A 26,672-nucleotide genomic window follows, 5' to 3' on the forward strand; every position below is an offset into this window, starting at 1 on the left:
AAGCATGGTGTGAATTACTGTGCTGGGCCAGCCTCCCTGTGGCTGGCCCACTTAGTGCAGCATCTGCAGGCAAGGATGTTGTGTTGTGGTGCAAGAGTGAGCCCCTAACCTCCCCTCTGCAGCTGAGGTCTGGACTTGGTGACTATCAGACTTCAGGACCTATTTGTGGGAGGCAGTTAGTGGTGCTGGGATTTGACTCTTGTCTCTTCCACAGTACTCTCAAAAAGAGGATAAATATGAAGAGGAAATCAAGATCCTGACAGACAAACTCAAAGAGGTGAGTGGCCACTTCTCCAGGGTCTGAAAGCATGTTCCCAGGGGTGTGGGATTTGGATAAACATCTTGAAAGGGGCTGTTGGCCATCAGTCCAGATGCCAGGATGGGGCACCTCATTCTGAGGCTGGCCATTCTAGCTTGACTTCACTGTGGTAGACTCCTAGATCAGTCTCATGGCCCCCTGTGTCTACGGATTCAAAGTGAAGCGCTGCAGACTAGCCCTGTATTAATTGGCTCTGTTTTCTGTCAGGCGGAGACCCGTGCAGAATTTGCTGAACGATCAGTAGCCAAACTGGAGAAGACCATTGATGACTTGGAAGGTGTGTTTTGGGGACTGGGGATGTCAAATAAAACCCAGGGAGTGGCAAAGATCACTCAAGATGGCCCAACTGAGTCTGTTGCCCCAGGTGGCATGGGTGGTACTGGAGCTTATGGGAGGGAGCTGACAGGCTACCCTGATCAGAATCCTCTTCCTTCTCGGTTACTCACTTTATGGGCACGGCCTGCTCTGGTTCAGCCTGCTGGCTGATGTCAAGTGGTGTGAGCTGAAATTAGAGCTGCTGAATCACTCTGGACCTGGTATCTACTGTTAAACAGCTCTGCCTCTGCACTGAGGCTGAATAAGTGTTGGTGTGACATGTTCCTGGATTGCTGCTTGACACTCAGGTGTCACCTGGCCACTCCAGACTAAGCAGCTGGGATTTCCCTGCATTTTGTTGCTTAAAATGCATTTGTGTGCTCACTCGAACGAGTTATCCTGAAATTTCTGGAGTGGGGTTGGGGAAAGGCTATTGTACAGCATTCTGAGAACCTCGGTAGGTAGGGACAGGACAGTAGGATGTTGGTCCGATTAGTGCAGCTGAAATCCATGGCATATGTTAGAACCAGGTACAAGCAAGTAGTCATAATAGACCCATTAAGCCTTTACTCACGGAGTACAGCGACTCCCAACACACGGAATGGCTCTCTGGTCTTCAGCACTATCCTAAAACCTGTTTAAATTCCTCTTAGTGGAAAGCCATAGTTAAGACTTCATCTGTCTTGAAGGGTGGAGGAAGGCCACAACTCAGCCTGCCCTCACGCAGTGATTTAAGCAGTCTGTGTCTCCTGTTGATTTCCTAGCTTTTGGGAGCTCAAAATGGTGAAGACTTGGGTCTAACTAGCTTCTTGGCTACATCAGAGCTCGACTCTTGCAAAGCTAGCTTCAGTCTAGAAATCATGTCAGTACAGTGACTACTGCCACCTTAGTTGTACTTTCTAGGTCTGTTTCCATGGCTGATGTTTTACAGTAAGCCAGTTATCCAGTGGAAGGCTTAACTTCATTACAACAACTGCAAAAATCTCTCTGCATGTGGTACTTGAAACATATTGATCATGAGACAGTTGGCTCTGATCTACAAGCCTGCTGCTGAAGTGACCTGGTTTAAGACTGAAAAAGACATGGTCCTCTTGGGTACTCTGTAGAACTCTAGCAGCTGTACTGTAGCCAGAATTCCTATTCCCTTGGAATTAAGTGGAGCTGGCAAGATCAATACTAAAATTCTTGTAAGACTGAATTCCAGGCCTCTAATTAAGGCAGGTAGTCTGCTAGCTTTCTCCAGCTGATTATTAGATAACACAGGTGTGGTTTGCATGCTAGGATTTCTCCTGCTAATTGTACATGCTCTCTGTAATGGGAATTCCCTACATCTGTAGACTAGATGACTAAAGCCACTAAGCATGGTAACCTAGGGGTTTCATATTGAAACTAAGGTGAAAATACTCACTTAGCTGATCTCTGCCCTCTAGCTGGGAAAACCAGTTCAGCTCCCCCACAAAATGGGGTGGGGAGTGGTTCTTGCTTCATTGCTTACACCTCTCATGATTGGTTACTGCAGATCCAGTCAGTCAGGTGACCCTGTGAGTCACCTCATCTTAAGGTGCATTGCTTTGAAGTTATTGGCCCTGCTCCTCAAGGAACTGGTATTTGTAACCTGCAAGGCACTTCTTGATTAAACTACCCCAACCTAGTCCTGTCTCTAAACAAAATGGCAAGATGGGTTCCCAACTACATTGAGTCGCAGCTTTTTCACCTCCAATTTCATTTTCCCCTGTTCCTGGATTCCATGCTGCATTTCCTGCCTCTGGGTATTTGGACTATTCCTCTGCCTTTCTTACTGTTTCCTTTGTTCTCCTCCAAACCTCTTTAGATGAGCTCTATGCCCAGAAACTGAAGTACAAAGCAATTAGTGAGGAATTGGACCACGCCCTCAATGATATGACTTCCATGTAAATATCAGCTGGCTGTGGTGGTGTTTGCCTCTGCTAAACAGCCAGAACTTGCTTGGTTTGCTGTGATTGATAACTTACACAGAAGACTAGTAGTATTTCCTGCAGGTCTCTGCCTCTAGATTAATGCAGCAGTGTCTGTCAGCATGCTGTGACTAACTCTTAAATTAGATTATTGTGATGTGCATGTACAATACTAGTATGACACAAGGCTAGCTTGGAATGAACCAGGATGGGCGTGAATTCATTTAATCTGTGCCAAGTAATGCTGTTCCCAATTACTCCAGAGAAGGCTTCCTGCAGGAGTGACAATGTGCCATTGTTCTGCAAGAGGCTGCAGTTAGTGCTAGTCAAATATCAGATGCATGATCCTGGGATTGAGACGATCCATAAACTGCTCTGGAAGTAGCCCAAACTAGTTTACTCTAACTTGCTTTGTGGCTTGTTGTGGACTCTGCCTGCTCCCTTGCCCATTAACCAAGGAAGGGGCTGATACTCACTCTAAAGTAAGCATCCTTGTTTCTAACATCTGAAAGGGCCATAAACCCAAACTTGCTGTGTACAGACCCTTAAGGGCCTCTTAAAACGTCTCCTTCTCTATTTCATACAGATAAATCTGTGATTCCAAACACCACTTTGGATTTGCCTCTCTGCTTGGTGGCTTGTTCTGCATCTGCACCCTTCACTTGTGCTCTTTCTGCTACTCTCTGAATTCCAGTGCCCGTGTCCAGTTAGACTGTGTGCAGGGCATCCCTGGGAATAAACAGTGACTGCACTGAAACTCAGGAGCAGTTGTGCTGCACTTGCTCTCAAACAAAGCTTCCTCTGTATGACCTATTGTGCCAGACACTGCTGTGCTCAGAGGGGCTGCCTTTTCAGTATGTCTGGGTACAGGGGCTGAGGGAAGCAGGGGGTGTTTTGTTCTCATCTGCATATTTCATGTAGAGTCATAAAGTGCCTTTTGTACTTGCTATTGCTTGAGCATGACGTCACTCTAAGGAACAACTTGATGTATACATTGATGGTGAGTGAAATGGCTGGTGCTACTGAGCAGTGGATTTCTAGACTTGCTGCCTGACAGGCCTGTAACTCCCCCATGTCAGTGGAATATATAGACATTTGATGCACTAAATTCTTCCTTCTGCTGTTGTCTGTTCTTGGCTCACATGTCCGAATTGCATATCTGCAAACGATACCAAGTGCTGAGTGCGCCATAAGGACTGAATGAATGGTTCCTTGGGGTTGCAGCAGGATATCTGAAGCTGCATTTGTATCCTGGTCTTGGTAGCTAATGGCTTTCACATCTCATTCCCCTGCAGGATGCAGTCAAATGCTAGCTCATTGTAAAGTCACTACATACACCTTGTCTGCTTTACCCTGGTCAGTGATCCACTTGGCTGGATGCAAAAGCTAACAAACACAGGAAAGCACATGTGAATTCCAGTTGGACAGGATTGGTCAGATGCTAAAGCTGTACCAGTGGCTGCACTGAATTCGGTCTGTGTGGAGACCAAGATCCCAGCTTCTGTAGTGCAAAATGTCCACCTGTCAAGCTGAGGGGTGTAGAAGCTAATGTAGGAAATCCATGCATGCCTCTTGGCCAAAGTGCTCCAACAGCAGATATGGGGGATTGTGGGATCTTCCCCTGGAGTGTAGTGCTGGGTTCACAGCTGGTGGTAGGAACCAGTCACGCTGCATACTGGCATGTGTAAATCAAGTGACACAAGTTACTAGAATATTTGGGATTATGAACACTACCCAGGCTGACCTCATCACGTCTGCTGCCCACTGTGGCTCACCAAATCTCTCTCCTTTCCTGTTCCTCAGTGTTTCACTTTGTCCTGGAAGTCCTGGTGTAATGTCCAGACATAACCCTTCATGAGCCAGATCTTGGTAACTGAGGCCAGGTGCTCTGTAGTTCAGAAGACTTGCCCCCAGCCTGCTCTCACTTCACTCTACTCTTCAGCTGTGTAGCCCCTTCCAGTTCACTCAGCTTGATTACAGCAGTACCCGGTCAGGATGGTACCATTGCTAGGAGCTGTACAGAGTCCCTCCCCTGACAAGGCTACATGCTGACTTGTTGGGATGCAGCTATAGTGGCTTGAGAAGCTCTAAGATGCTGAAGTTTTCATGCCATATGAAGACACGTGGACGATGCTTCGTAACCTTCATGGAAGCCTCCTTTAGCTTCTCTCAAACACCTCTCCAACCGCCCCAGTGTCAAAGCACAAGTGACTAGTCATCACACTGAAATCTTTGCCCTTGGAAACATTCCCTGCTTGTCTGATGTTGCCACTCCTGAAGGGATGAGGTTAAAAGTGCCCCTGCTTCCTGTCCTTGAACTAAACATTCTCCCTTTGGGCTGGGAGGCCAAGAAACAGCCACTTGTATCGGAATCTACAGCTCCAAGTGGCTCCCCTGGGGTCTGCTTCTTCAATGTAAATTAAACATCCAGGGACTGGGGTGTCAGCAGGGCCCCTTCCCTGCCAGTCATGCTAGATAACACCTGCAAGTAGTGTGTTAGGAATGGATGCTTGGGTGCCGCAATTCCTGACCTGGGGTTGTGAAAGCTTTGTGGTCCAACCAGCTTGGTTGGCACCTGCAGAGGCAGGCTAACATGAGGGCTGGGCTCAGCAGTTCTCTGCAGAGAGCTGTCAGTGACTAGAGCCTCCTGCAGTGCTGGTGAGAACCTCAGGGCCACCCTTGCAAGGCTGGGGGTGTCTCATACCAAACAGTCTGGCTGAAATCATGGGCACAAGAACAAGTACTGTCCAGATGCTGGGCTTTAAATGAACTCGGGTGGGAATCCCTCTGGTTCCTTCCTCATCTCCCTCTGCTCCTCAGTATGGAGATGGCTCGGACAGTCACATGAAAGCCCTTCTCTGGCTCCACTGCTCAAGGACGTTACACTCACACTGGCATTACATATTCATGCTTTGCTCACCAGGGTGACCAGCCTGCCCAACCAAGGGCTGCAGTGGCAGCCTGCTTAGGGGCTCAGACTGCCTTGAAACAGAACCGAGTGGGTCCCAGCAAGCAGCAATAATGGTTGGGTTCCAGCTCCCCCATCCTGCTCCAAGAAAGGGGGGGTCATTGTGCTGGGACCTGCAGTCTAGGCTCAGCTATTAGAGGCCCACTGTAGAAGGCTCTTTAGAAAACCCAGAGCACGCAACAAACATGCCCCCACCTCAGACATCCTGTCCCTGGGGAACTGGCTCTGTTGGTTCCAGGTGCGGAGTCTACAGAGGCTCCGATTAACTAAAACTGGCGGGTTCTTGTGCTACTGCCATCTGCTGGGGATCACCGCAGTGGCTGTCCAGGCCAGAGCCATCATGAAACCATCTCCATGATCTTGATCTAACATTAGGCTGAAGATTAATTAGAACAAAGAGCAGGTTTGAGGGCAGAGAACACATGTAAACCCTGAGTGCTTCCCCCGGAAGCATGTTGCTTGATTCAGGAGGTGGGCAGAGGATAGCTTGTGACTTCCCACTGACACTGGGACGCTGCCAGGGACTTGGAATTCCGTTCTTGGGGAGGGGGTTCGGTGGGACTAGGAGGAGCTGGCAGTTGTCAGGCCTGCTGACTTGTCTCTTGCAAGGGCTTACACCTGGACTAGGCTAGTGGCATCTACTGACCAGTGCATACCTGTGTGATCTTAATGATACGGTGCAGCTGAACAAACCCATGGCCCCTCCGTCCTCCCTTCCCCCAGCAAGAGGTGGTACCGAGATCCCAGGATTCCCTTGGGGCAGTCTGTCAAAAGATGACTGTCCCGTGCGTGGGTGGGAGGGTGTTTAATCAGAGGCACTCAGGAAAGCAGTGAGTGAGGGCTGTTAGGTGACTGGGAAAGGCCTATGCCTGAGCTGGGTTCTCTTGCTACCCACAGGACTGGTCTGGCAGTTAGCTTGGCTAGTTTTGCTCTGAAAGCACATGGCTCTGGAGCCCACTTGCCTGGTGTTGGAAAGTTGGCAGGCTGCTGCTTGAGAAGATCAGACCCTTGCTCTGAGACTTCCACCATCTGTCTGTGGTGCAGCTGGGTGCAGGGCTGGCAGGACTCCTGTGGCTGATCATCCTGCTGTTGGTTCGGTGGTGTCAGCAGCAGGGGCCTGGGATCCATCTCTCAGCTTGTTAGCTTTGAAAGCAGGTGAGGCTTTTGGTCCTGTGTCCATGTTATAAACCCATCATGAGCTGCTAAGCGTGACTTACTGACAGTCCTGGACTGTGGCTGCTGTCCCACCTCCTTTCTGAGGGATGCTGGGAAAGCTCCCAGTGCCCATCAGTTTCTAGTCACATACCTGCACTGTAAGCAAATGGGGTTGCCTGAATGCTAGTCTTGATCTAGCCATGTGCTTCCTGAATTGTGCAGAGTCGAGGGTGTATCCAAAGGCTCTCCTGTTCCTGGGCATAAAGAACACACATTACCCTTCAGGCTTCATTTTCCAGGGACAATCCATCTTCCTTCCTATGCCTCCATAAGCCCTCAATAGGACTTCTAATCTGGCCACACTTGGCTTCTACCACAGGCTTTCTGAGCTGAAAAGCAAGTCGGCAGTGCTGGTCTGATTCTGTCTCCATGCCTCCGGCTGTAAAAGCAAGCTGGGACTTATCCTCAGAATGCCCCATGTTAGGGACAGGTTGTATGACTTGCTCATCTTGGTACTCTACTAACCTTCCCTTTCTCTTTTTCTCTTCCTCTTGTTTCCCCTAATCCTCCTGTTGCTGATGCAGAGCGCCTGTACAGCCAGCTTGAGAGAAATCGCCTGCTCTCTAACGAGCTGAAGTTAACGCTGCATGATCTGTGTGACTGAGAAGGTGGCCCACTAATGACACTAAACAAGCTTATTGAGCACCAGTGCTGTGGACCACAGTGAAATCTGATCATTCTTAACAGACTGGCAGATTAGCAGATTTTGTGCAATTACTGCTATTTAATGAGGCAGCTAAAGTCTATCCTCTAATGTACTTATTTTTTTCACAAGGTAACCTCTGTTCTCCATGCATAAACCTCCCCAGGACTGTAATTCCTCCTGAGTCTGATCATTCTGGGCAGTCTCACTCTGTTAGTGCAGTGGGGAGTCCCTGGGGGCTGCTGTTCTGGCTCTGACAGTCAGGTGTGATGTGGGGGCTTGGCTACACTGGAGACCTGTCTGTTAGATGAGTTGCTGTAGATGCTGCTTTTGACAATATCCAATGTCTAAGTGCTGTGACTGACCAGCTTACTATATGCTGAATGTCTGTAGGATGTCCTGCTGCATGGGTTGATGGCTGTTTCTAACGATAATAAACCACTGACCTTGTGGTCTGTAAGACAAAATGCAAACTTGTGCTGCTTTCATAAAGCCAAGCTCCATCCAGAAGGCCTGTGGAGAAGCCTGGTCACTGTTAAGACCATGTGGCCTGGGGTGTGGAGAAGCCTCTTGGGAGTGAGCTGCTGTTGTCCAAGGACTTGCTGAGTTGGCGGCTGTTGCTGTAGTGGCCAAGCCTGCGTAAGCTTGGAACTATCCCCCTTGAGAGCCTGCTCAGGGGAAAGCCTGTAGATCCTGTGGTCCATGTGTGTCTTGGGCAGAGCTGCCTCTAGAGTCTCTAGCAAGGTGCCTTGCCTTGCCCTCACTGAACCAACTTTGGACTGCCCCGAAGGTCAGAGTAATGCACAACTTATTTCGCTAATCAGCAGCGATTACACTGTGTGGAGACTCTAAGTGTGTGTACAGTGGTGGGGGTAAGTAGGCAGCCTGTTTCAAGCTGTCTAAATAGCAAACAGCTCAACAGCATGTGAAGTGGTCCTGCATGTTATGTCAGGGCCACTCTTGGAATAAGGCTGATCCAGACCACTGGTCAGCTCTGGGATATAGACTTTTCTGGCTTCTGAAACACATTTTTAGCCTCTAGGGCAGACTTACCAGCATCCCAAGCTCTTGCTAGCCCACTGCCTGCTGTTGACCTAGAATAGTCTCCCCTTCCTCACGCTCTCGGCCCCCCTGAAGAGGCAGTGTGTGTGTTTAGAACTGAGGCTTGCTGTCCAGTCTGGCTATTAGCAGGTGGTCCCGTGACCTTTCTGACCAGGCTCTTAAATCCTCCATGTGATCACCTGGAGGGGGACCCGTTAGGCTGTGGCTGAAAGGAATTGCCCATTATGTTTTGGCTTGGGTTTGCAGCAATCTCCCCAAGCTACCATTGGCCAAACAAAGCCACTCTCTGGGGTTTGAGATCTGGAAATGTAAGAGGCATAATGTTGAAGCAATGGGAGATCTGGGGGAGGCAGCTTCAGTCTGCCACATCTGCATGCCACGTACTGACTGGAGATCTTGCTGCTCAGGAAGCACCAGCCTTTCAAGAGGCAGAGGCCAGGAACAACACTAGTAACTCTGGATGCAGGGCCAATTGCAGCCGCAAGCTGTGAAGTCTAATGAGGAGCTAACCAAAGCAGTGTGCTGGGAAAGAGTTAATGCAGGTCTCAGCAGGGGCTGTGCCTATGTGACTGGTAACTGTCTAACTCTTCCTCCCACTAGATAAACTGAAATCCACCAAAGAGGAGCATCTCTGCACACAAAGAATGCTGGACCAGACCCTGCTGGACCTGAACGACATGTAAATGATCCCTGCCATCGCCTCTGCCCCACCCAGCAACTCGCTGGGGGCCAGCCCAGCCAGAGCTGCCCTCTAACCCCAAGGGTTCCTTCTCTTGCCAATTCAACCAAACCAACGTCTGCCAAGTCACCTCAGGGTTAAAGGTCACCAGGTTGGGCAGAGCCTTAAACAGCATCATTAAGGGAAATACAAACAATGCAATAATGTCTGGAGAACGTGAGATGTGCACATTTTGTAACTACCTTTTTTGTAGCAACCATTGTAAACATTCCAAATAACTCTGGGGCTCACAAGCGGCACCTAAAAAGTGGTTGGCTTTAAAATTTGATATTAACCTCTTGCTCCTCAGCTCTGGTCCCGTTTGCCCCACTGCTGGGGGGAGCGGAGGTGGGAGAGTTCTGGTGCTGGGTGATAAGTTGGAGTAGCTGGGCTAGGAATGCAGGGTCCTTTCTGTGGGGCACTAACGCATCCTGTCAGAACTGGAACTCTCGCAGGAGCAGATGGCCCAGAAAAGGGCCTTCAGTTTCTCAGCCTGAAAGTTTCTCTCCCTGAATGGCAGAGCTGTTGAAGCGAAGAGGAGATTCTTTTCTTTTTTTAAAAGACCAAACCTGTTCTCTTTGAACACTCATGAATGGAAGAATTAGTCACATGGGCCTCTTTGCCCTGTGTGTGCCAGTCACTCCCCTTTGGCCATTGACTAGAGAAGCAGGCAGCCCCTCTAACCCACTGCTGCCACTGGGTTTGAATCTGCCTTCACGAAGTGCTATTGCACTGAGCTTTATCACTCATTGCTGATCAGTTGTAACAGCTCATGTATAAAACTGCCTCTTGTGTGAGGAGCTTTGCTTACACTGAGGGGATCCCTTCAGGCCCCCGTTACCCAGGAGTGCTCTGTCTTGAATCAGGTCCAGGCCACAGTGCAGTGCATTGTTGAAGTTCTGTTGGTGAGGCACAGTAGTGAGATCTGCGTGAGGTTTGCATTGTGTAGCTTAGGCTTTGAGAGAGGCACATTGGTTGTGGTGGTTTATGGGGCCAGTTAGAGGACAACCTATATCAAGTGTTTTGATACTAAAATTGACGACTGTCTTATATTGTCTTTTGAAATAAAAACCATTCCCGCCATGCTGGTTTTAGACGTAATGGGCTTTGATTAAAATAAAGCTGCTATACACCCACAGGTGCCTCCATGTTTCTAAGGATGGGGATGTGCATGAACCAGTCACTGGTTCTCCTCCCATCAACTGCAGCTGACCACAGCCCCAGACAAGAACTTCCAGTGGGGCTCTGCCAGGTGCTAAGACTAGGCTGCTTGGTGCTACTAGATGCTCAGCTGATGCTCTGTAAGCTACTGCCAGGTTCCACCTGACCTGGGGGGAAGGGGGCATTTGGACACAGGTAAGCAGTTAGATGGACAATTAACTTCTTGCACCGGCTTTTCCAGATACCAAGCTGGTAACTGTAATAACTCTCAACCTCCTCTGCACCCAGAGTCAGTAATCAAAGCAAGGTGCCAAACTAGACCTTGCCACCAGTGAGCTCTGTGGAAAGCAGAGAGAGCAAGCTTTGTAGCTAGAGCGATCTCTAATCCATTCCTCTTCCCAAGGGCTGTACCTTCCACAGGGTCAAGCTTAGCCCCCTGCCCTAAAGCCTACCTTTTCTAGGTACCAAATCTGAGCACAGGTAGCTATCAACCCTTTTACTCTTTCAGGAGATTGTGTTTTAAGGCACAAGACAAACCCACACCCACCACTCCTGCAAAACCTGTTCAAATATCTGATAAACTCCATAAGGGACAGAGTCCAGTTCCCCTTGGAGTATTTCCACCACCCCTGCAAAGAGCCCAACTACCTGATCTCTACTGCCAGAAGAAATGTTAACTAAAATGGCTGCTGTATGCAACTTTCTACATGCATGGCAGAGGACAGCTCTAGGCTTGTAAGGAAGTGCCTGGGGGAAGGATTGCTGTTTCAATCTTAACTCATTTTCCCCTGCCCCATGCTGTTTTTCCCTACAGGATGAAAAACTTCCCTGTTCACTTTGCATTTCTCTACCTACATCTCACTTTCTTCCTTTTAATGTGTAGTCTAAACCTATTCAATCATGTCTGGTGTGAGGATTTTAACAGATGGGGTTGCTTGTGCCAAATATTTTAAGCTAGAACAACTTTTCTTTCCTGAAATGTAAATGTTTTCAGGGAGACCCTCTATTTTAGAAGTTCTTCAAACTTTTAGAAGAGCTCTGATCTGCTGTAGTTATAGGGTTAACTTAGCTCTGTGGGTTTTCTCTCCTGTTATCCTGGGCCTGTACTATGTGTTTCATCCTCTCTCAAATTTAAGGGAGAGGGCTACTGCCTGAGCAGCACTAACTAAATCCATAGGGAGTAGCTTTCCTCTCTAGGTCTTAGCTCTGACTAAACTGTAGCTGCACTATGCAGGAGTCTAATAAAATATAAGGAGCAATTATTATGGCAGTTCTACAGCTGGCTTTAAATTCCAGCTGGGACCTAAAGTGTCTGTGGAAAAGTAAGGGCTAAATAGGACCATCTGTTTTCATAGAAGGAGAAGGCAGAATCTCCCTGTGTAGAAATCCAGTTAGGGAAAGTAAATGAGAACAAGATTTTAATGCTGGCTTCCACCATAGCTAAACCCTTCTAGCTTGGGCTTGTCTGCTGTCACTGCAGGCATGGTGGGGGAATGAGGAACAAATGGCACAGTCACCTGCATATAAAACTGAAGAGCTGATGGTTGTAGGGCAACAGCTTAGGAAGGGGAGCTGGGGAGATATTGCACTGACTTGCCTACTGCAGAGTGCCACACCCTCTCATTACAGCCCTGCTTGCAGTAAAAATAAAAGCCCCAAAGCCTTGTTTGATCAGCTGGAGAAGTCTTTTAAAAAAGAAGGGGGAGGGGAGGAAAAAATGAGGGAGGTGTGGCTAGACCCTGGCTGTGCTGCAAGGAATTTTGGTGGTGTAGCTACAGGGCCAAGCCTCGGGCTGCTGGGCCCTGGCTGAAGCTGCACTCTTCTCTCTCTCCCCCCCCCAGCTGAGAAGTCAGTAGGTGTCCAAGCCAGCCTGGCTGGGGAGAGCACAGGAAGCAGATGATGATCCAGAACAGAGGGCTTTCAAGGCTGTGCTGGTTTCTGCTTGTCTTCTGGTTCCAGCTCTTTGCAGAGGCCTAGCGATCGCACCATATACCTGCTCTTCAGCACTAGCCTTTGCCCTGCTGCTCCACCCATTTCATTTCTGCCACTGCCTCATCCCTGACCACCTGAGGGACGCCTATGTTTGCTGCCAGATTCCCTGTTGTCTGCTCGTGTGGCAGGCTCCACCCAGCCTCCTTTCCTGCTGGGGGAATTCTGCACCTCTGTGCTTGCACAGAATATGGGTGGGGGGAAGAGACATCTTGTTTCCCTTCAGAAAAATGACTTTCTGAGGGGGAAGCAAAGGGATGCTCTAAGGTAGTCATGTAGCCCTCCCAGGTTTCGGGTGCCCAGGATACCCAGCAGAGAGAAATTACTGTGGGGCAGTGGCAGGAGTAGGGAAGACATGGCTGGCAGCTCGTACCCGGTGCTGGGCTCAGCTGCTTGTCCTGGCTGGGCAGGGGAGGACAGGATGGGACTCCCCCACCTGCAAGAAGCTCTGCAAACTACCCTGTGCTTCCTGTACCCACTGCTTCTCAGCTCAGGGGGAGGGATCCCTGTACAGGGAGCATTTGCCCAAGCCCTGTGCATCCAGACCCCCTCATACTCAGTCCCTCCCCCTGAGCTTCATCCCCCCCACATGAGCCCCACCCCCCTTGCACCTATTCCACCCCAACAGATTCCCCACCCTAAGCCCCAACTAGCTGCACCTGGATCCCAGCACTACCATGCCCCACTCCCCCAGCAACTGAGCCCCCCCAGCCAGATTCCCCTGCTGAGCCCTAACCACCTTCACCTGGACCCCCCTGCAGCATCCTATTTCTGTTGCACCCAGACCCAGGGCCAGGTGGGGGGGGGGGCAATTTGCCCCAGTCCCTGCAGGGGTCTGGGTCTTTGGTGGCATTTTGGCAGGGGGCCTTCAGTGCTGCCGAAGACATGGAGGTGAGTACAAGTGCTGCAGCTCCCCCACTTTGCCCCAGGCCCCCTGAATCCTCTGGGCAGCCCTGCCCAGAACCTCCCAACAAGCCCCTGTGCATCCAGATTTCCCCCGTATGGATCCCCCCACTAAGCTGCCCAAAGCCAGATTGACCCACTCAGAAGGGCAGGGCTCTGGGGTGTTTCTGGGGCTGGCCCAGTCCTTGTTCTGTGCCAGGATTGGGTGCAGCCTCAACACCGAGACTGTGCCCCAGGGAGGGGGGAGCTGCACAGTGATCTCCCACCCCGTGCAGCCAGGGGCCTGTGCTCCCTAGGGCTATCCAGGAGCCTCCATGTTGATTGGCAAAATTTTAAAATATTGTGTGCAGAACTTTTATTATTTTGGCACTGAATGCTCTCAGGAGTACTCCTATCAGGCACCTCTCCTGCATGCCGGGGTGCTGAGAGCCTTTGAACCAAACTAAACCCTGGATATCATGGAAACCGCTTCAAGCCAGCCAGTGCAGCAGCACCCCCTCGTTCCAGCACTTTTGCCTGCATGCTAACAAACCATGCCAGAGAGCCCGATTCTGCCTCTCCCACACTCACATACTTCAGTGGACCCCATTTCCTTGCACTGTAAAGTCTTGGGAGAGGGACTGAGCCTTTGGATAGGGCTCCGGGTGCCATCAATGCTCACCAAATAAAGTATCAGAGGGGTCGCTGTGTTAGTCTGGATCTGTAAAAGCAGCAGAGTCCTGTGGCACCTTATAGACTAACAGACGTATTGGAGCATGAATATTCACCCACGGAAGCTCTTCGCTGTACCTAGCCAGTCAATGAACTAGGAAGAATCAAAGCCCAGCTGATTTCTGCAAGCTTATGCTTTCCTCCTGCTGTATGGGGACACCTAGAGGCTGCTCTGGGGATCCAAGACATTTGGGGTTGGCTTTTGCTGGGTGGGGTAAAATCACTGTTGCCAACTCTAAAGATTTTATCACAACTTCCAGGCTGTGGGGTCTCTCTCAACACCCCAGTGCCTGGAGGCACACCAGCGGGGGAGACACAGCTGTCATTTCAAAAACACATTTCTAGGGCTCTCCATTGTAGAGAAACTTTGAAACATGACCGGGATGTGCCCTTACAGCTGGAAAGCAAACAACAGAATATGATTTTGGGGGCCTGGCTCATGGCTATTAAGGAGTGGCAATCTAGTTATCTTGCGTGTTTTCCTCTAGCTTATGCTTCACCCTGTATCTTCCTTCCCTCACCCATTGTCCTCGCCTGGCTCAGGGTAAGACAACAGGCCCGCTCCTCTCTTCCCAATGCCTAGGTCATCCTGAAACCTTCCCGTGCCAGTCTCAAATGCAGCTGCCTCTGGTGTGGAACCGGTGCCTGCCAGGCCCTGCCCCAACAGCCGGGGGGGTAGGTTAGTGCTGGGCTCAGGCAGTGGGCACGGGGAGGTGTAAGGGGCAGGCGGAGCAGCCACCATCCCTGCTCCAAGTTAACCCTGCACCAGACCCACCCGCTGGAACCTAGTTTTGCAGCCAGGACGTCAACACCCTCCCCTCCCCGGCAACCTGCGCATGCCTAGTGGGTAGACTATGTATGCCCCGAACCTAGCGGAGCATGCGCAGTTGTCGAGCTAGAGAGGCGCTGACGGGGAGCCGACGCACGCGCTGTGGGCCACGGAGAGGCGGGAGCAGCGCCGCACGCGCAAAGGCAAAAGCGCATGCGCAGAGTAGCGGCTGCGTGCTTGCGAGCGGGAGCTGAGCCCTACGGCAGCCGCCATCTTGTCCCCGCTCCTTTCCTCGTCTTCAGCATGAGGCTGCCGAGGCGGGGCCGGGCCCCCCCGCTCCTCCTCCCCTTCCTGCTCCTCCTGGGCCCCGCCCGCCCCTTCAAGCTCAACGTGCCCAAGGTGCTGCTGCCCTTCAGCCGAGAGCTCCACGTGCCCTTCGTGCTGGAGGCCGAGGGCGGCTGCTACTCCTGGTGAGGGGGCGGGGGGGCGGGAGCGGGGCTACAGGGATGGTCTGGGGCGGGGCCTCCAGGGGGGTGGGGGCGGGGCCTATGGGGCTGGGGGGGACTTATAGGCCTGTGGATAGTCAGTGTAGAGACGGGAAGGAGGGACCAGGGTTTTTGGCCTTTGGGTGTAGGGTTGAGGGGAGCCCGGCCTGGTGATGGGGGGGAGGAGGCCCTGCCTGGGGGAAAAGGGGGACATAGGGTTGTCCTAGGGGAGAGGCCTGGCCTGGAGGGAGCTTGGTCTTTGGGGGGGGGGCTCAGTGAGTGCCAGCCCCGAGAGATGTGGAGAAGCTGGGTCTATGGCAGTGGCAAGGGGAGTAAGGAGCTGGGCCTGCGGTAGGAGAGAGGGACCCAGATCTCTCCTCAGGGGGAGTCTGTGGTGAGGGGAGTAGCTGAGCCTCTGTGGGGACAAGAAGGCTTTTGGCCTGTTGGGGTAAGTTATGGGTAGTGGGGCGCTACTCTTCGGGAGGAGCATATGAGTCTTTGGAGGGTTAGAGGGGTCACAGCCTGTGGGGAAGGCAGGGACCGTGGAGAAGGCAGGGTTGTCTTCTTTGTTTGGTGAGAGCTCTGCAACAGGCCAGATGATCTGGTACAGGATTGAGTCAGTGGACTCCTTACCCTGCTGAGCCCTTATCATTCATGTAGGTCCTTGTGAATTTCAAAACTAATCATTGGCACAGTGGGTTTTAGCCCACAGAACTCATTGCCACGATATATTGGTAAGACCAAACCTTGCGGGAGATTTGAGAAGCGGTTAGACGTTTTTATGGATAACAGTAATATCCAGAATGGCAACAGTGAATACTAACTCCCCTCTCCTGACAAAATAAATAAACCTGCACAAATTTTGGAAGTGATGTAACCCTTATTCCTTGGGGCTTAAGCCAACCTCTAACTGTTGCCAGTTAGGAAGAAACATTTCCTGGGAGTGGGCATTCCATGACTATCTGTTGCAACATCATCTGAACCAACTGGTACCAACTTTTGTGGTAGGACAGGGTACTTTTCTAAATGAATCCCTAGTCTGATCCAATATGGCAGTTCCTATATATCTTCTCCGATAGCATGCAGCTCACTCATACCAAGGGTAGCAGTTCCCTAAGACACTTCCTTATTCTAAGTTTCAGATCCATCTGATGTTGAATCCATCTGTAATATACTGAAAAAAATCTGCACCTCCCTTATTTTCCCCAGATAATAAAAATAAGAATAGAAGAATCCAAATCTCTCTGTTTTCCAGGTATTCCACACGTCATGATACAGTCACCATTGAGCCAATTTACGAGAATGGTACCACTTGTTCGCAAAAAGCTTTGCTGTCTACTCAGTCTACACAGGCCACAAAGCTAAGCAGCGTTGTTATAGCTGAGGAGCTTGGTAGGTGGATAAAGAGCAACATGATAGGGAAGGAATTGGGTGTCTAGTAGGGACTTCCAGGGCTGAGATAGAATAGGCTCATGAAATCATCCAGTCCTTCCTAAAGAGAGACATAGGATTGGGCACTATGGTACTAGTGCTTGTCCCATCTAATTTTAATAGTGCAGGATGTGGAACTGTGGTGTATTTCATTATTCGTTCCAAAACCACAGATTTGAGGATGTACGTGCAAAATGACAGTGACGTATAGTGGGCACACCACAGTCTGCATGTGGCTCAAGGAAGGATAAAAGCAAAAAGTATAACAGCATAACATCCATGCCCATCATAGTCCCAGAATGGGCTTATCAGGGACTTTGTTGAGGAATTTGTGCTTTCCCACAAAGGTGCTTCCTCCTCCCCGCACTGATAAGAATTACCACTTTTTTTGTTTGTTTGTTTTCAGTAGTACTACCTTCTCAAGATTTGGGAAATCAACATAGACTTATGGGATGTTGAATTAAGACACACTAATTTATTCTCACATTTTAGTGACAGGCCATTTACTGCGTTGTGACATCATTGTTGATATGATAAACAGTATTGAAATTATCTCCCGAACCCGAGAAATATATGTGGAAGATTCTCCACTTGAATTAACCGTGAGAGCTCTGGATGTTGAAGGTACTGTATACAGGACAAACTTCTGGGGCAACTCCAAGGATTAAACTCTACCTCCTGAGAAACAAAGACATCCCTTAATCTGAGCTTTTTAAAGACTGTATTCTGATATGTAGCAGATCTTGTTCCCATCCCTAATGTAGAAACTTTTGGGCATATCACAAAATCCTATATTTCATGTGCTATGTAATTTTCAGATAGAGAAAATATGCCTGTTTCTAACTAGTTCCTAAAATGTTTTAATATGAGAATTTATTGTACTTCTGTTTATCTTTCATTTGAAGTGCATATAATGACTGCTGAGTAAAAGTAGTATCCCTCTTTGTGCGAGCGTAACAACTCTGTGACATTGCAAGGTTCTCAGGTGCCACACTAATAAAACTGGTATAAAAACCTAGATAACAGTAGCCAGAATTCTTGTTTTCTTTGCTATTATCCCCAACCACAGAGCTGATTTACTAATAATTCTTTAAAACTGTTATATGCTCATTCCAGCTAATTTCCAGCATGCAAATAAAATAATGTTCTTCTTTTCATCCTAGTTTGGTTTTTTGTCTACGTGTACATGGGTTTGTGTGTTTGTATTTAGGGAGAAGTTGGATATGGTCAGAAATATTTTGGAATATAATGGGCATGGGCAAGTATACAAGATTAAGAAGAGAGAGTTGTCATCAGAAATATTCCACACCTGGAACATGGGCCTGTGGCCTCTTTGTTCACAGTTCTGTAACTGGATGTGAGGAGTAAGGCAACCTAAGGACAGTTGGTGGTGGCATAGTGATAATGCAGGGTTTTCCCTGTTCTCACAGCAGTAGACAGTAGAAGATAGATTAACACATTTAGATGTGTAGGACTCCATACCTAAAAACATATGTATTCACCAGCACATGTTTCTGAATCTGTCTGTTTGGTTTCTGTCTTCAGGAAACACATTCAGTAGTTTGTCAGGAATGACATTTGAGTGGAGCATTGCTAAGGACGATGACATGGAAGGCTTAGAACTGTCTAGCAAAATTAGGTAACTATATTTAGAATAATTATTAAATACTATCTGTTGCATTTCTATAGCACCTTTCGTCCCAGCATCTCACAGTGGGATAGGAAGTACTATTATATCCTTTTTACTTGTGGGTAAATGGGAATGCAGAGAAGAGAATTGATTTTCTCAAGGTAACAGTGAGTCAGTGATAGACCTGGATACAGATTTCCAAGTTTATGGGCTGACTCTTCAGTCACACAGAAGTACTGCTGCTGGTAAAGTCAGATGCAGCAGAAGCTGGCTGAAAGAGTACTTGTGGTCTACATATCTGTAATAAGTAGACACTGAGTGCAGGTGAAGCGTTCTGTAGTGGATTAGCTTCAGCTATCTAACTATTACCTTACTCTGTTCTATTGCCCTGTACACCGGGGGAAGTCTGTTGTCTCCCTAACTTGGTGATTAATAAATGTGCATATATCAACAGAGAAGTTATAGGGTTTTGCCCCTTTATTCTGGCTAACATAGGTCGTCGTTCCACATAATCCTGTAAAGTTTGTCCCTCAGTTACTAAAACATTTGTATACACACACGCACACTGAAAATATAAACTGAAATGATCATGGAGATCCTTTTCTACCTGTAAAAGCCTAGTTTGGTCTTTTTAGGATTTTAAAATACTCTGAAGCAGAGTATTCCCCACCAGACTACATTGTCGAGATGGAACAAGCAGGAAAACAAGGGGATAGGACTCTGGTATCAGGCATCAAAACTGGTGCAGCTATCATAAAGGTCCGAATTCAGGAACCAACTTATAAGGTGAATTCTTATTGTAGATTTCCCACCTTTTAAAAAACTTGTGCCTTAGGTAGATTGCAGTTCCAGGCATACGCTTCTTAAAATTATATTTTCTTTACCATCAGTACCATTATTTGTCTTTCAGAAGTTATAGGCAATGACACCATTCAAACCATTTTCCATTTAAAATGTATACATTTGGACAGTTTTGATAGTACGGTATTGAGAAATAAATTGATCTATAAATCCCTAAAATATAATATACCATGTATAGTGGGTTAAGAGGACACTCGATTAAAAAATAACATTTCTGTCTGAACTTGTGGGTAACAATAGCAGATAAAAAAACAACACTTAAGACTATTGTAACTAACAGGTTGGTGAAAAATACTTTCCCCCCCCCCCCCCCCATTTGGTTACTGCATTTGTCAGCATTTGGTGGATAGTCGGTTTCACTGTTATGATCCCAAAATCATATTAATTCAGTTAGTATTTTTTGTTGGTTGTGGGAGTCTTTCACATAGCAACAGAAGAAAGAAAACATTTTAAAAAAATAATGTGATTGTAAAACCACAAAAATTAGCAAGAGGACTTGAGCAGATGTAGTATCTGAAACTGCTTTTAACCTTTGTTTTAATTAACTAGAGTTCACGCTGACCATCCTTTAAAAGAAAATTGCCACATTTTACTGTATCTAGCAGGCAGAAGGTTCAAATGGTGAGACACTTCTTCCCATGAGTAACTGAAATTTATTTTAAAATAATATTTTTAATAATAGAGATTTAATTTTGAAATCTCCTGCTGCTGGTGGCCCTCTTGCTGAAAAATTACAGTGTGATATTGACAGAGCGGGATGTCTGGCCAATGTCAAACTAGTTTCCCTCTTGCTTTTGACACTACTTTCACAACCATGGCAAATCTTTTGCCCATTAAAACCAAGTGTTCTTTTTGAAGTTCTACTTTTAATTGTTTAAACTTGTATTGAAGCCTTGTGGGAGCCGTGCTCTCTCACACATTTCTATCCAGTTTTTGCAGAGTGGTAGTAAGCTTCTGGTTTCTATCCATCCTCCATTAGAAAGTAGCTGCTGCACTGGTGCGTCTATTGGTTCTGGAGAATATATTCCTAATACCATCCTATGACATTTACCTTCTGGTTGGAGCCTACATTCAGTACCAAGTTGCTAAAATTGTACAGGGAAAGATCACAGGTAAATTCTTTTTCTTAATACCTTCAAGTTTCCCAAAATCTTCAGAAATTTTTTCTAAGTGAAATTACAAAAGTTAAAGTTTCGTGCACAGGTGGTATTTCACTTTCCCGCAGTTGCTGTTCCTGACTCCTGGGGAAGCCAGGGTTAAACTTAACCCTGAAACCCCACAGAGCAGATGTTTTCCATGCATGTCTAATGTCCCTTGTGATAGGTCTGTGTCCTACAGAAAAACTCACATCATAATAGCAATGGATGCCGCTGTATAGAGGCCAATGACTATTGGGTGGAACAGTGCTTCAGTCTGTGGCAGTAGAACATTTGAACTCCAGATACTTGATGCACTCAGTGTTAACCAACCAAGACTGTTAAAACTTGCACACAGCTATTTGATGATCTTCAGGGCTAACGTATTTCTGCCCTTGGGGGGGGGGGTTTGCTTCTTTGGTTGTCAGGAACCCAAATTTTTGCCTTTTTAAAGAGAGAATCTTGTGTAAGACAGTAGACTATTGTGAAATAACTGTTTTAAAAAGTAACTTATTTCCTGCAGAAGTAGAGTTGCCTCTTGAACATTATGAGCTTGAACTACGTGACCCTATTGTTGCACCTGGTGGGTCTGATCTTATTCCGGTGGCCAGACTGGATGTGGACACAGCCACTGTGACAGCAGTGCAGTTGGGACAGATTAGTCTGGTCTTTGTTCATAAAAGTATCCTTTAAATAAAGCTGTAACCATGTCAGCCTTCTTTATTACTGTAGCCATTCTCTTTCCTAAGCATGTCAGACCTGAATTAAGTAAAACCATGCTTCAGAAAGCAGATTTGGCGAGGCCCCACCCTGCAACACCTCGGAGAATTCTATAACTTCTTGGGGTAACTCCCTCCCTCCCTTCAGCCCCATCCCTTCTTCAAGCTGGCCATGATGACATACTCTTTCATCCACTTCAAGGTCAATATCATTGGTTCTTTTTGGCCAGTACCCATCACTCACCTCCTCACTCAACTCCATCACCTGTGATGCTTCTGGAATGAGAATGAGCCTCCTTGCCAGGTTCACAGTCCAGTTCTCATTGAAGTCAATAGAAAGACACCCATTGACTTCAGTTCCCACACAGTTCCCAGGTTCCCACATTTATGGGCTTAAGGAGTCCAAGGATATATGGTTTATTTAAAGGCTTCTGTTGCTCCCATACGTCCCTCCTACTTTTTTTTTCACAATAAGACTGAATTTCTTCTTTATATGCAAACTAAGATATTCACATGCGAGCTACATCTGGACTTCCAAACTGCACTGTCTATGTTGTAGAAGCTGGATTTCTAGGTAATTAAACAGAAGATAAAAGCTTGATTTTTTTTTTTTAAACTTACTGCTTCATGTTATTGACCAATAAAATGTTTGACTTTTAAAAAAGTGACTTAATTACATGATCGCATTGCTCATGTTAGAATCTGTTTTACGTCTATCACACAGAAACCTGCTGTCCTTGTTTGTAAAGTGCTGTGTAAGTTTATAGCTCTATATACGTGTTTTGTTTTAATAATAAATGTAAAAAGAAATTGTTCATATAGTTTACAGAAAACTTATATATCTGTTAAAGAAAATAACCCCATGCTATTTCAAGCTTCCTCTTATTAATTTTTGCATAATTTTGTTTATTATATACTTCATTTAGGGCCATTTTCAAATAATTAGGTGTTAGAGGGTTAAAAGCTTGTGTTATGGTAAAATTCCAACACTTGCCATGTTTTGCACATGACTGCATTAACAGGCAAAGTGATATAATACACACACGTGCACACACAATTTGTATGATTGCTTTGTATAAAGCACTTTGAACCTTACGAGTGAAATGCCTTCTGTAAATGAAAAGATCATTCTTATTATCAGTTAGGCTAACTTCGTGAAAGAAACAGGTCATGATAGTAGGATAAGACTATGTCTTATTGAAAAAAGCAGACTTTGCTTGTCTCCTTCCAGGTACATGGGGTTGAAAATTCAATCTTGCATATTCACAACCCAGAAATCTAGCTAGTTGCCTGCTATGTAATTTAGAGGAGTTAGTTAAACTTAAAGATTAACGGCACAGAATGGGCACCAGAGTTGGAAATAACTCTTCTCAGTTGCCGTATGAACCTATGCAGTCGTGCTACATTATTAAAAGTAACTACGCTGTTTACAGAGCTGTTTTCAATAGGAGAGTTGTCTGGAGCTCAAGAAGTATTGAGAAGAGGGACTGGATTGTTTAAGGGATGGGTAATGATGGACCCTTCTGGGTCACAAATTCTCATCCAGACTAAATACATAGTGATCATGAAATTACCACCACCTGATTGGCTGTTGAGTCTCTGTTCACTTTGCAGCGAACAGATGCCTGCATCACAAAACTCACCACTTCTGTTGGCACTGGTGTGCCCCTTTACTGGCCCAGGAAAGAATTTACCGCACGCTTTCTTTTTGCTTCTGTGAGTGGTCCAGAGTAGGAGTAAGAAGCATTGCAGAGAAATTTGCATTTACTGTTGCCTGTGTTCTACCATTTAGCGGATAAAAAGGGGGCTGCAGTCTTCAAAGCTATTAATGCAGCACCTTTCACCAACCTTAAATTAGTGAAACTGAAACCTAGCTGGGTTTTTATTAAATTATTTTCTTTCTTTTACATTTTATTTCAGGTTTCAGTGTTCACCCAGGAGACAGGTGGGTTCTAGAAGTGAAGCGAGCATATACAATCACTGTTGAGGTGTATGATAAATCCAGCACTAAAGTCTATTTATCTGATGTGAGTATGTGGGAAGGGTCTATTGTGCTTTATTCCTTACAGACCCACAGCTGCAACAATTGAGGGATTCAGATCCTTTCAAAGTCTTCTTGGGAATAGCTTATTCTTCAGATGTTTAGGATTGAGAAGTATTCAGGTCTCTGGAATTCAGCTTAATGTGATGTTACTAAAGAGAGGATAACTTGTTTTCAAATTTAATCTACCATCTTCATTTAGAAGCTGTAGTGTTCTAATAAATGTAATTTTTCTTATGCCTTTACATTTAGGGGAGCTTCAGCACTCAGGGAGAGTCTGCTAGGAGAAAGGCAGCCTGGTTTATTGAAAGGAAGGAAGCTTCAGTGGTTGGGCACTAGCTTAGGAGTCGGGACAACTGGGTTCAGTGTCCTGCTGTGCCACAGACTTCCTGTCTGACCTCAAACAAGTCACTTAGCTTCTCTGTGCCACACTTCTCTATCTGTCCGACATGGGGTGATAACACGGCCTGACCTCACAGGGGTTTTGTAAGGCTAAATACGTTAAAGATTGTCAAGTGCTTTGAGATCTACTGTGAAAAGTGCTATATAAGAGCTAGGTCTTATTGGTGATAGTCTGAGCTGTCTGCCAGTGGCTTATAGTGACCTTATGCAAGTCACTTAAACCTCCTTGAGACTTTGTTTCAATGTAATTAAAATAGCAATGACAATGACTCCTTAACTCCTGGGGATTTGTAGAGGTTGTTCTCCTAACAGGTCATTTCCTTAAGAAAAAATGTTCTTCAGTCCAGTACAGAAACCAAAGTAAGATGACTGGGCCCTTCATTTACCCAGCTGTATCCAGAATGCACTCCCACCTTATAGTTGTTTCATAACTATGTTGGTTTCCGAACTCTGGGAACACCCAGCGTGTGTGTGTGTGCACTCGTGGCCTTGCAGATTTCTCTATCTGTATGTCTTGCGATTCTTCTGATAGAACGTGGATCCAGTTTCTCTGGGAAGTGGTTTCTTCACTGGTTTCTGTTTTTTGTTTTTTGCAGAACCTCAGAATAACTCACCAGTTTCCCAAGTTGTATTTTGAAGAGTTCTTGTCTTCTGTTAATGGTTCTTACCATATCGTTCAAGTCCTGAAGGAGGGTATCACAGTAATAAAAGCTGCCCTGGTATCTGTTCTTCTACAGGTAAGAGGTGAAGGTTGTACCCTTCCCTTCCAGAATTTGCTGTTGCCTAAAGAGTTGATCCAGTGCCCATTAAAGTGAGTGGAAAGACTCCCATTGATTTTAATGGGTGTTGACTCAGACCCTATGATACTACTGTTCACAAATGTATAAGCCGAACTCCTGTATGTTTCAAGTTATGGCAATATTGCTAATGCCTTATTTACTTTGAATCGTAGCAGATCGTCCTATTAAAACCTGTGTGGATAAGCATCTCCTCCTGGGATAGCGAGCTCTCTTTGAAGGACAGTGATTTCCTCAAAGACATGAAATCTAAGGACTAGAGAGAAATGCCATGGCTAATTGAACTAGGTAGTGCTGAAGATCACTAGGCTTCACTAAGCTGCTTTAGTGCTGCACCTTTTCCTACACTAGGGGTTACAAACAGGAGTAAGGGGGTAAAATGAAGAAAAGGAAAATGTACGTTGACTATCAGGAAAAGCTGTAGAATTGTCTGCCAATGGAAATGTAGGAAGATGCATTGCTCAGGATATTTCAAAACTGAACTGGACACAGCCCTTGAGAACATAGTATAGAGAACTATCTTGTGCTGTTCATAGGATGGACAAGATGCGGACCCTGTTAGACCTTTTTCATTTGTAACTCCCAGGATACTGTTCAAACTGACTAAAGAAGCGAGTTATGCTTCCCCTATAAAGAACCTTACTTAAAATCAGCAGATAGACAATAAGTAAAAGAAAATGACCTATTAAGCATTAGTTAGGGATCATGTGTTTTTAATGTATCAAACATGTTCAAGTCTGTTCAATTCCAGGCTTTAGTAAATATGTCATATAGGGAAGATTTTGCAGAAGTCTGCTTAATGTGCACAGATTAAGGCCACGTGCGGCCCTTGATCTGGAGAACATCTCTAACTGAACTGAATGAGCACTGAGGACAATATATGTCTCTTGGATTAATAGGCTTGAGTAAAATGAATTCTTGGGTTAGCCCATTAAGCTGGCTGGTGGTTTCTGTCCAGTTGTAATGTTCTCTTCCAAATGCCTTTGAACAAGTGAGAGGTCTTGGTGTAACTAAGTAGCTGGGATTTCTCTGTGCTTGCTCTAAATTTGATGTAAAGTGCAGTTTAGTGTTATTTCTTCTCTTTTAATTCTCTGCTAGCAGCAAGTGTGCTTACTTATCCTATAGACCATACAAACAGGAGCATTAAGGGCTGCTTTTCTGTAGTATTCTATTTTTGTTTTTATAACAGTAGCGGCAGTCTTCCTTTTATGAAATCTAGATTTTGCCCCCTCTTCCTCTGTTTGGTGACATACTGTAAATTTATCAGTCGTGTAGTGTTTTACACGAGGCAACAGCTGCTGGGAACAGCTGGAGGTATTACTGCTGTTTGGGAGAATTTTGATTAAGCTTATACAAAAAAGAAAAAAACAATTGTCTTAAAGCAGAAACACAGTTTTCCTTATTCCACCTTGTTTTCCAGGTAATCAGTACAAATAGGAACCATTGTTGCTTCACAAAGTGTCAAATCTGTCTGCAGCTTGAAGGGAGGAGCGTGGTATGCATTGTCTGCACATGCTGCCCCATGCTGTTACCTCAGTGGTTCTCAAACTTTTGTACCGGTGACCCCTTTCATATAGCAAGCTTCTGAGTGCGACCCCTCCCCCACAATAAATTAAAAACACTTTTTTTATATATTTAACACCATTATAAATGCTGGAGGCAAAGCGGGGTTTGGGGTGGAGGCTGACAGCTCATGACCCCCCATGTAATAACCTCGCAACCCCCTGAGGGGTCCCGACCCCCAGTTTGAGAACCCCTGTGTTACCTCCTTGTACAGGCAGTTAAGCACTAGTTTACCACTTTTGTGAGTGGGGTGGCATCTTTGCTTGAAAGATTATTGTTCCTTGTTTTGTGCCTGTAGGCTGGCTCTGAGGATTACTTACCTGTCCCAATCAGCCATGAACAGGAGGTGAAGATTTACTTTCCAATCAAACTGACACCCTCCTTCCTTGCATTTCCACACCATCCCATGGAAATCTTGTATCGGTACAAAGTTCAGGTGAAGTATATGTGGTATGGAACATCGGGAAGAAGACCTCTTTGATATGAGAGCCCCTTCCAGAAAAAAAGCTTATTTACTTCTAGCCAAATAGAGACCCTGTGAGTATCCTCAGTGGCAAGCGAGAGGGCTGTGACAGCCTTTGTTTCTTTTCTAGCCTGACCTTGCACCCACTAAAATAAAGGGCAAAATGCTCATTGTATTTACTGGGGATAGGAGCAGGACCCCATGCTAGCAACATCACAGGCAGATGACTAGTGCTTTCCTTTAACCCCTCTGCAAGCCCCACCCTCCTCACCAGGCTTGTTTGCTTTCCCTCCCTCACAGGTGGTCACATTTTACCTTCCTCCTAAACTGCTCCTTCTGATCCTGTTTCTCCAAGGCTTTTTTCCTCCTGTCATCTCTTCTTGTTCCCTTGACTGATCACGAGCCCATGTTTCTAGCACCACTTCTCTTTAGTCTGG

General features: G+C 46.5%; 2 protein-coding genes across 25 annotated transcripts in view; both read left to right on the forward strand.

Moving 5' to 3' along the window:
• The window catches only part of TPM3 (tropomyosin 3), a 32,477-nt gene extending 22,167 nt beyond the window's left edge, over nt 1–10,310 (forward strand). For 4 of the 14 annotated variants that reach the window (XM_039512207.1, XM_039512206.1, XM_039512215.1 and 1 more), the window contains 3 exons: nt 215–277; nt 527–596; nt 7,276–7,634. In XM_039512207.1, the coding sequence (XP_039368141.1) occupies nt 215–277; nt 527–596; nt 7,276–7,355 (213 nt within the window). In that variant the 3' untranslated portion in view covers nt 7,356–7,634. Of the gene's footprint in view, nt 1–214; nt 278–526; nt 597–2,465; nt 2,549–3,154; nt 3,684–7,275; nt 7,635–9,056 lie in introns of those variants that run through there. The other 10 variants (XM_039512200.1, XM_039512204.1, XM_039512211.1 and 7 more) reach the window with 5 other exon arrangements.
• A 2,934-nt stretch (nt 10,311–13,244) lies between these two features.
• Nucleotides 13,245–26,672, forward strand: part of NUP210L (nucleoporin 210 like) — a 44,561-nt gene continuing 31,133 nt past the window's right edge. For 5 of the 11 annotated variants that reach the window (XR_005591095.1, XR_005591097.1, XR_005591096.1 and 2 more), the window contains exons 1-11: nt 13,245–15,177; nt 16,448–16,584; nt 17,116–17,247; nt 18,169–18,262; nt 18,889–19,039; nt 20,094–20,226; nt 20,774–20,932; nt 21,475–21,543; nt 22,890–22,996; nt 24,009–24,149; nt 26,071–26,208. Coding sequence is in view for 8 of the 11 variants with exons in the window: in XM_039513359.1 (XP_039369293.1) it covers nt 14,921–15,177; nt 16,448–16,584; nt 17,116–17,247; nt 18,169–18,262; nt 18,889–19,039; nt 20,094–20,226; nt 20,774–20,932; nt 21,475–21,543; nt 22,890–22,996; nt 24,009–24,149; nt 26,071–26,208 (1,518 nt within the window). In the remaining 3 variants the exon portion in view is untranslated. The remainder of the gene's footprint in view (nt 15,178–16,447; nt 16,585–17,115; nt 17,248–18,168; nt 18,263–18,888; nt 19,040–20,093; nt 20,227–20,773; nt 20,933–21,474; nt 21,544–22,889; nt 22,997–24,008; nt 24,150–26,070; nt 26,209–26,672) is intronic. The other 6 variants (XM_039513355.1, XM_039513357.1, XM_039513358.1 and 3 more) reach the window with 4 other exon arrangements.

This window comes from Mauremys reevesii, linkage group 24 (genome assembly GCF_016161935.1).
Source record: "Mauremys reevesii isolate NIE-2019 linkage group 24, ASM1616193v1, whole genome shotgun sequence".
Classification (NCBI taxonomy): domain Eukaryota; kingdom Metazoa; phylum Chordata; order Testudines; family Geoemydidae; genus Mauremys; species Mauremys reevesii.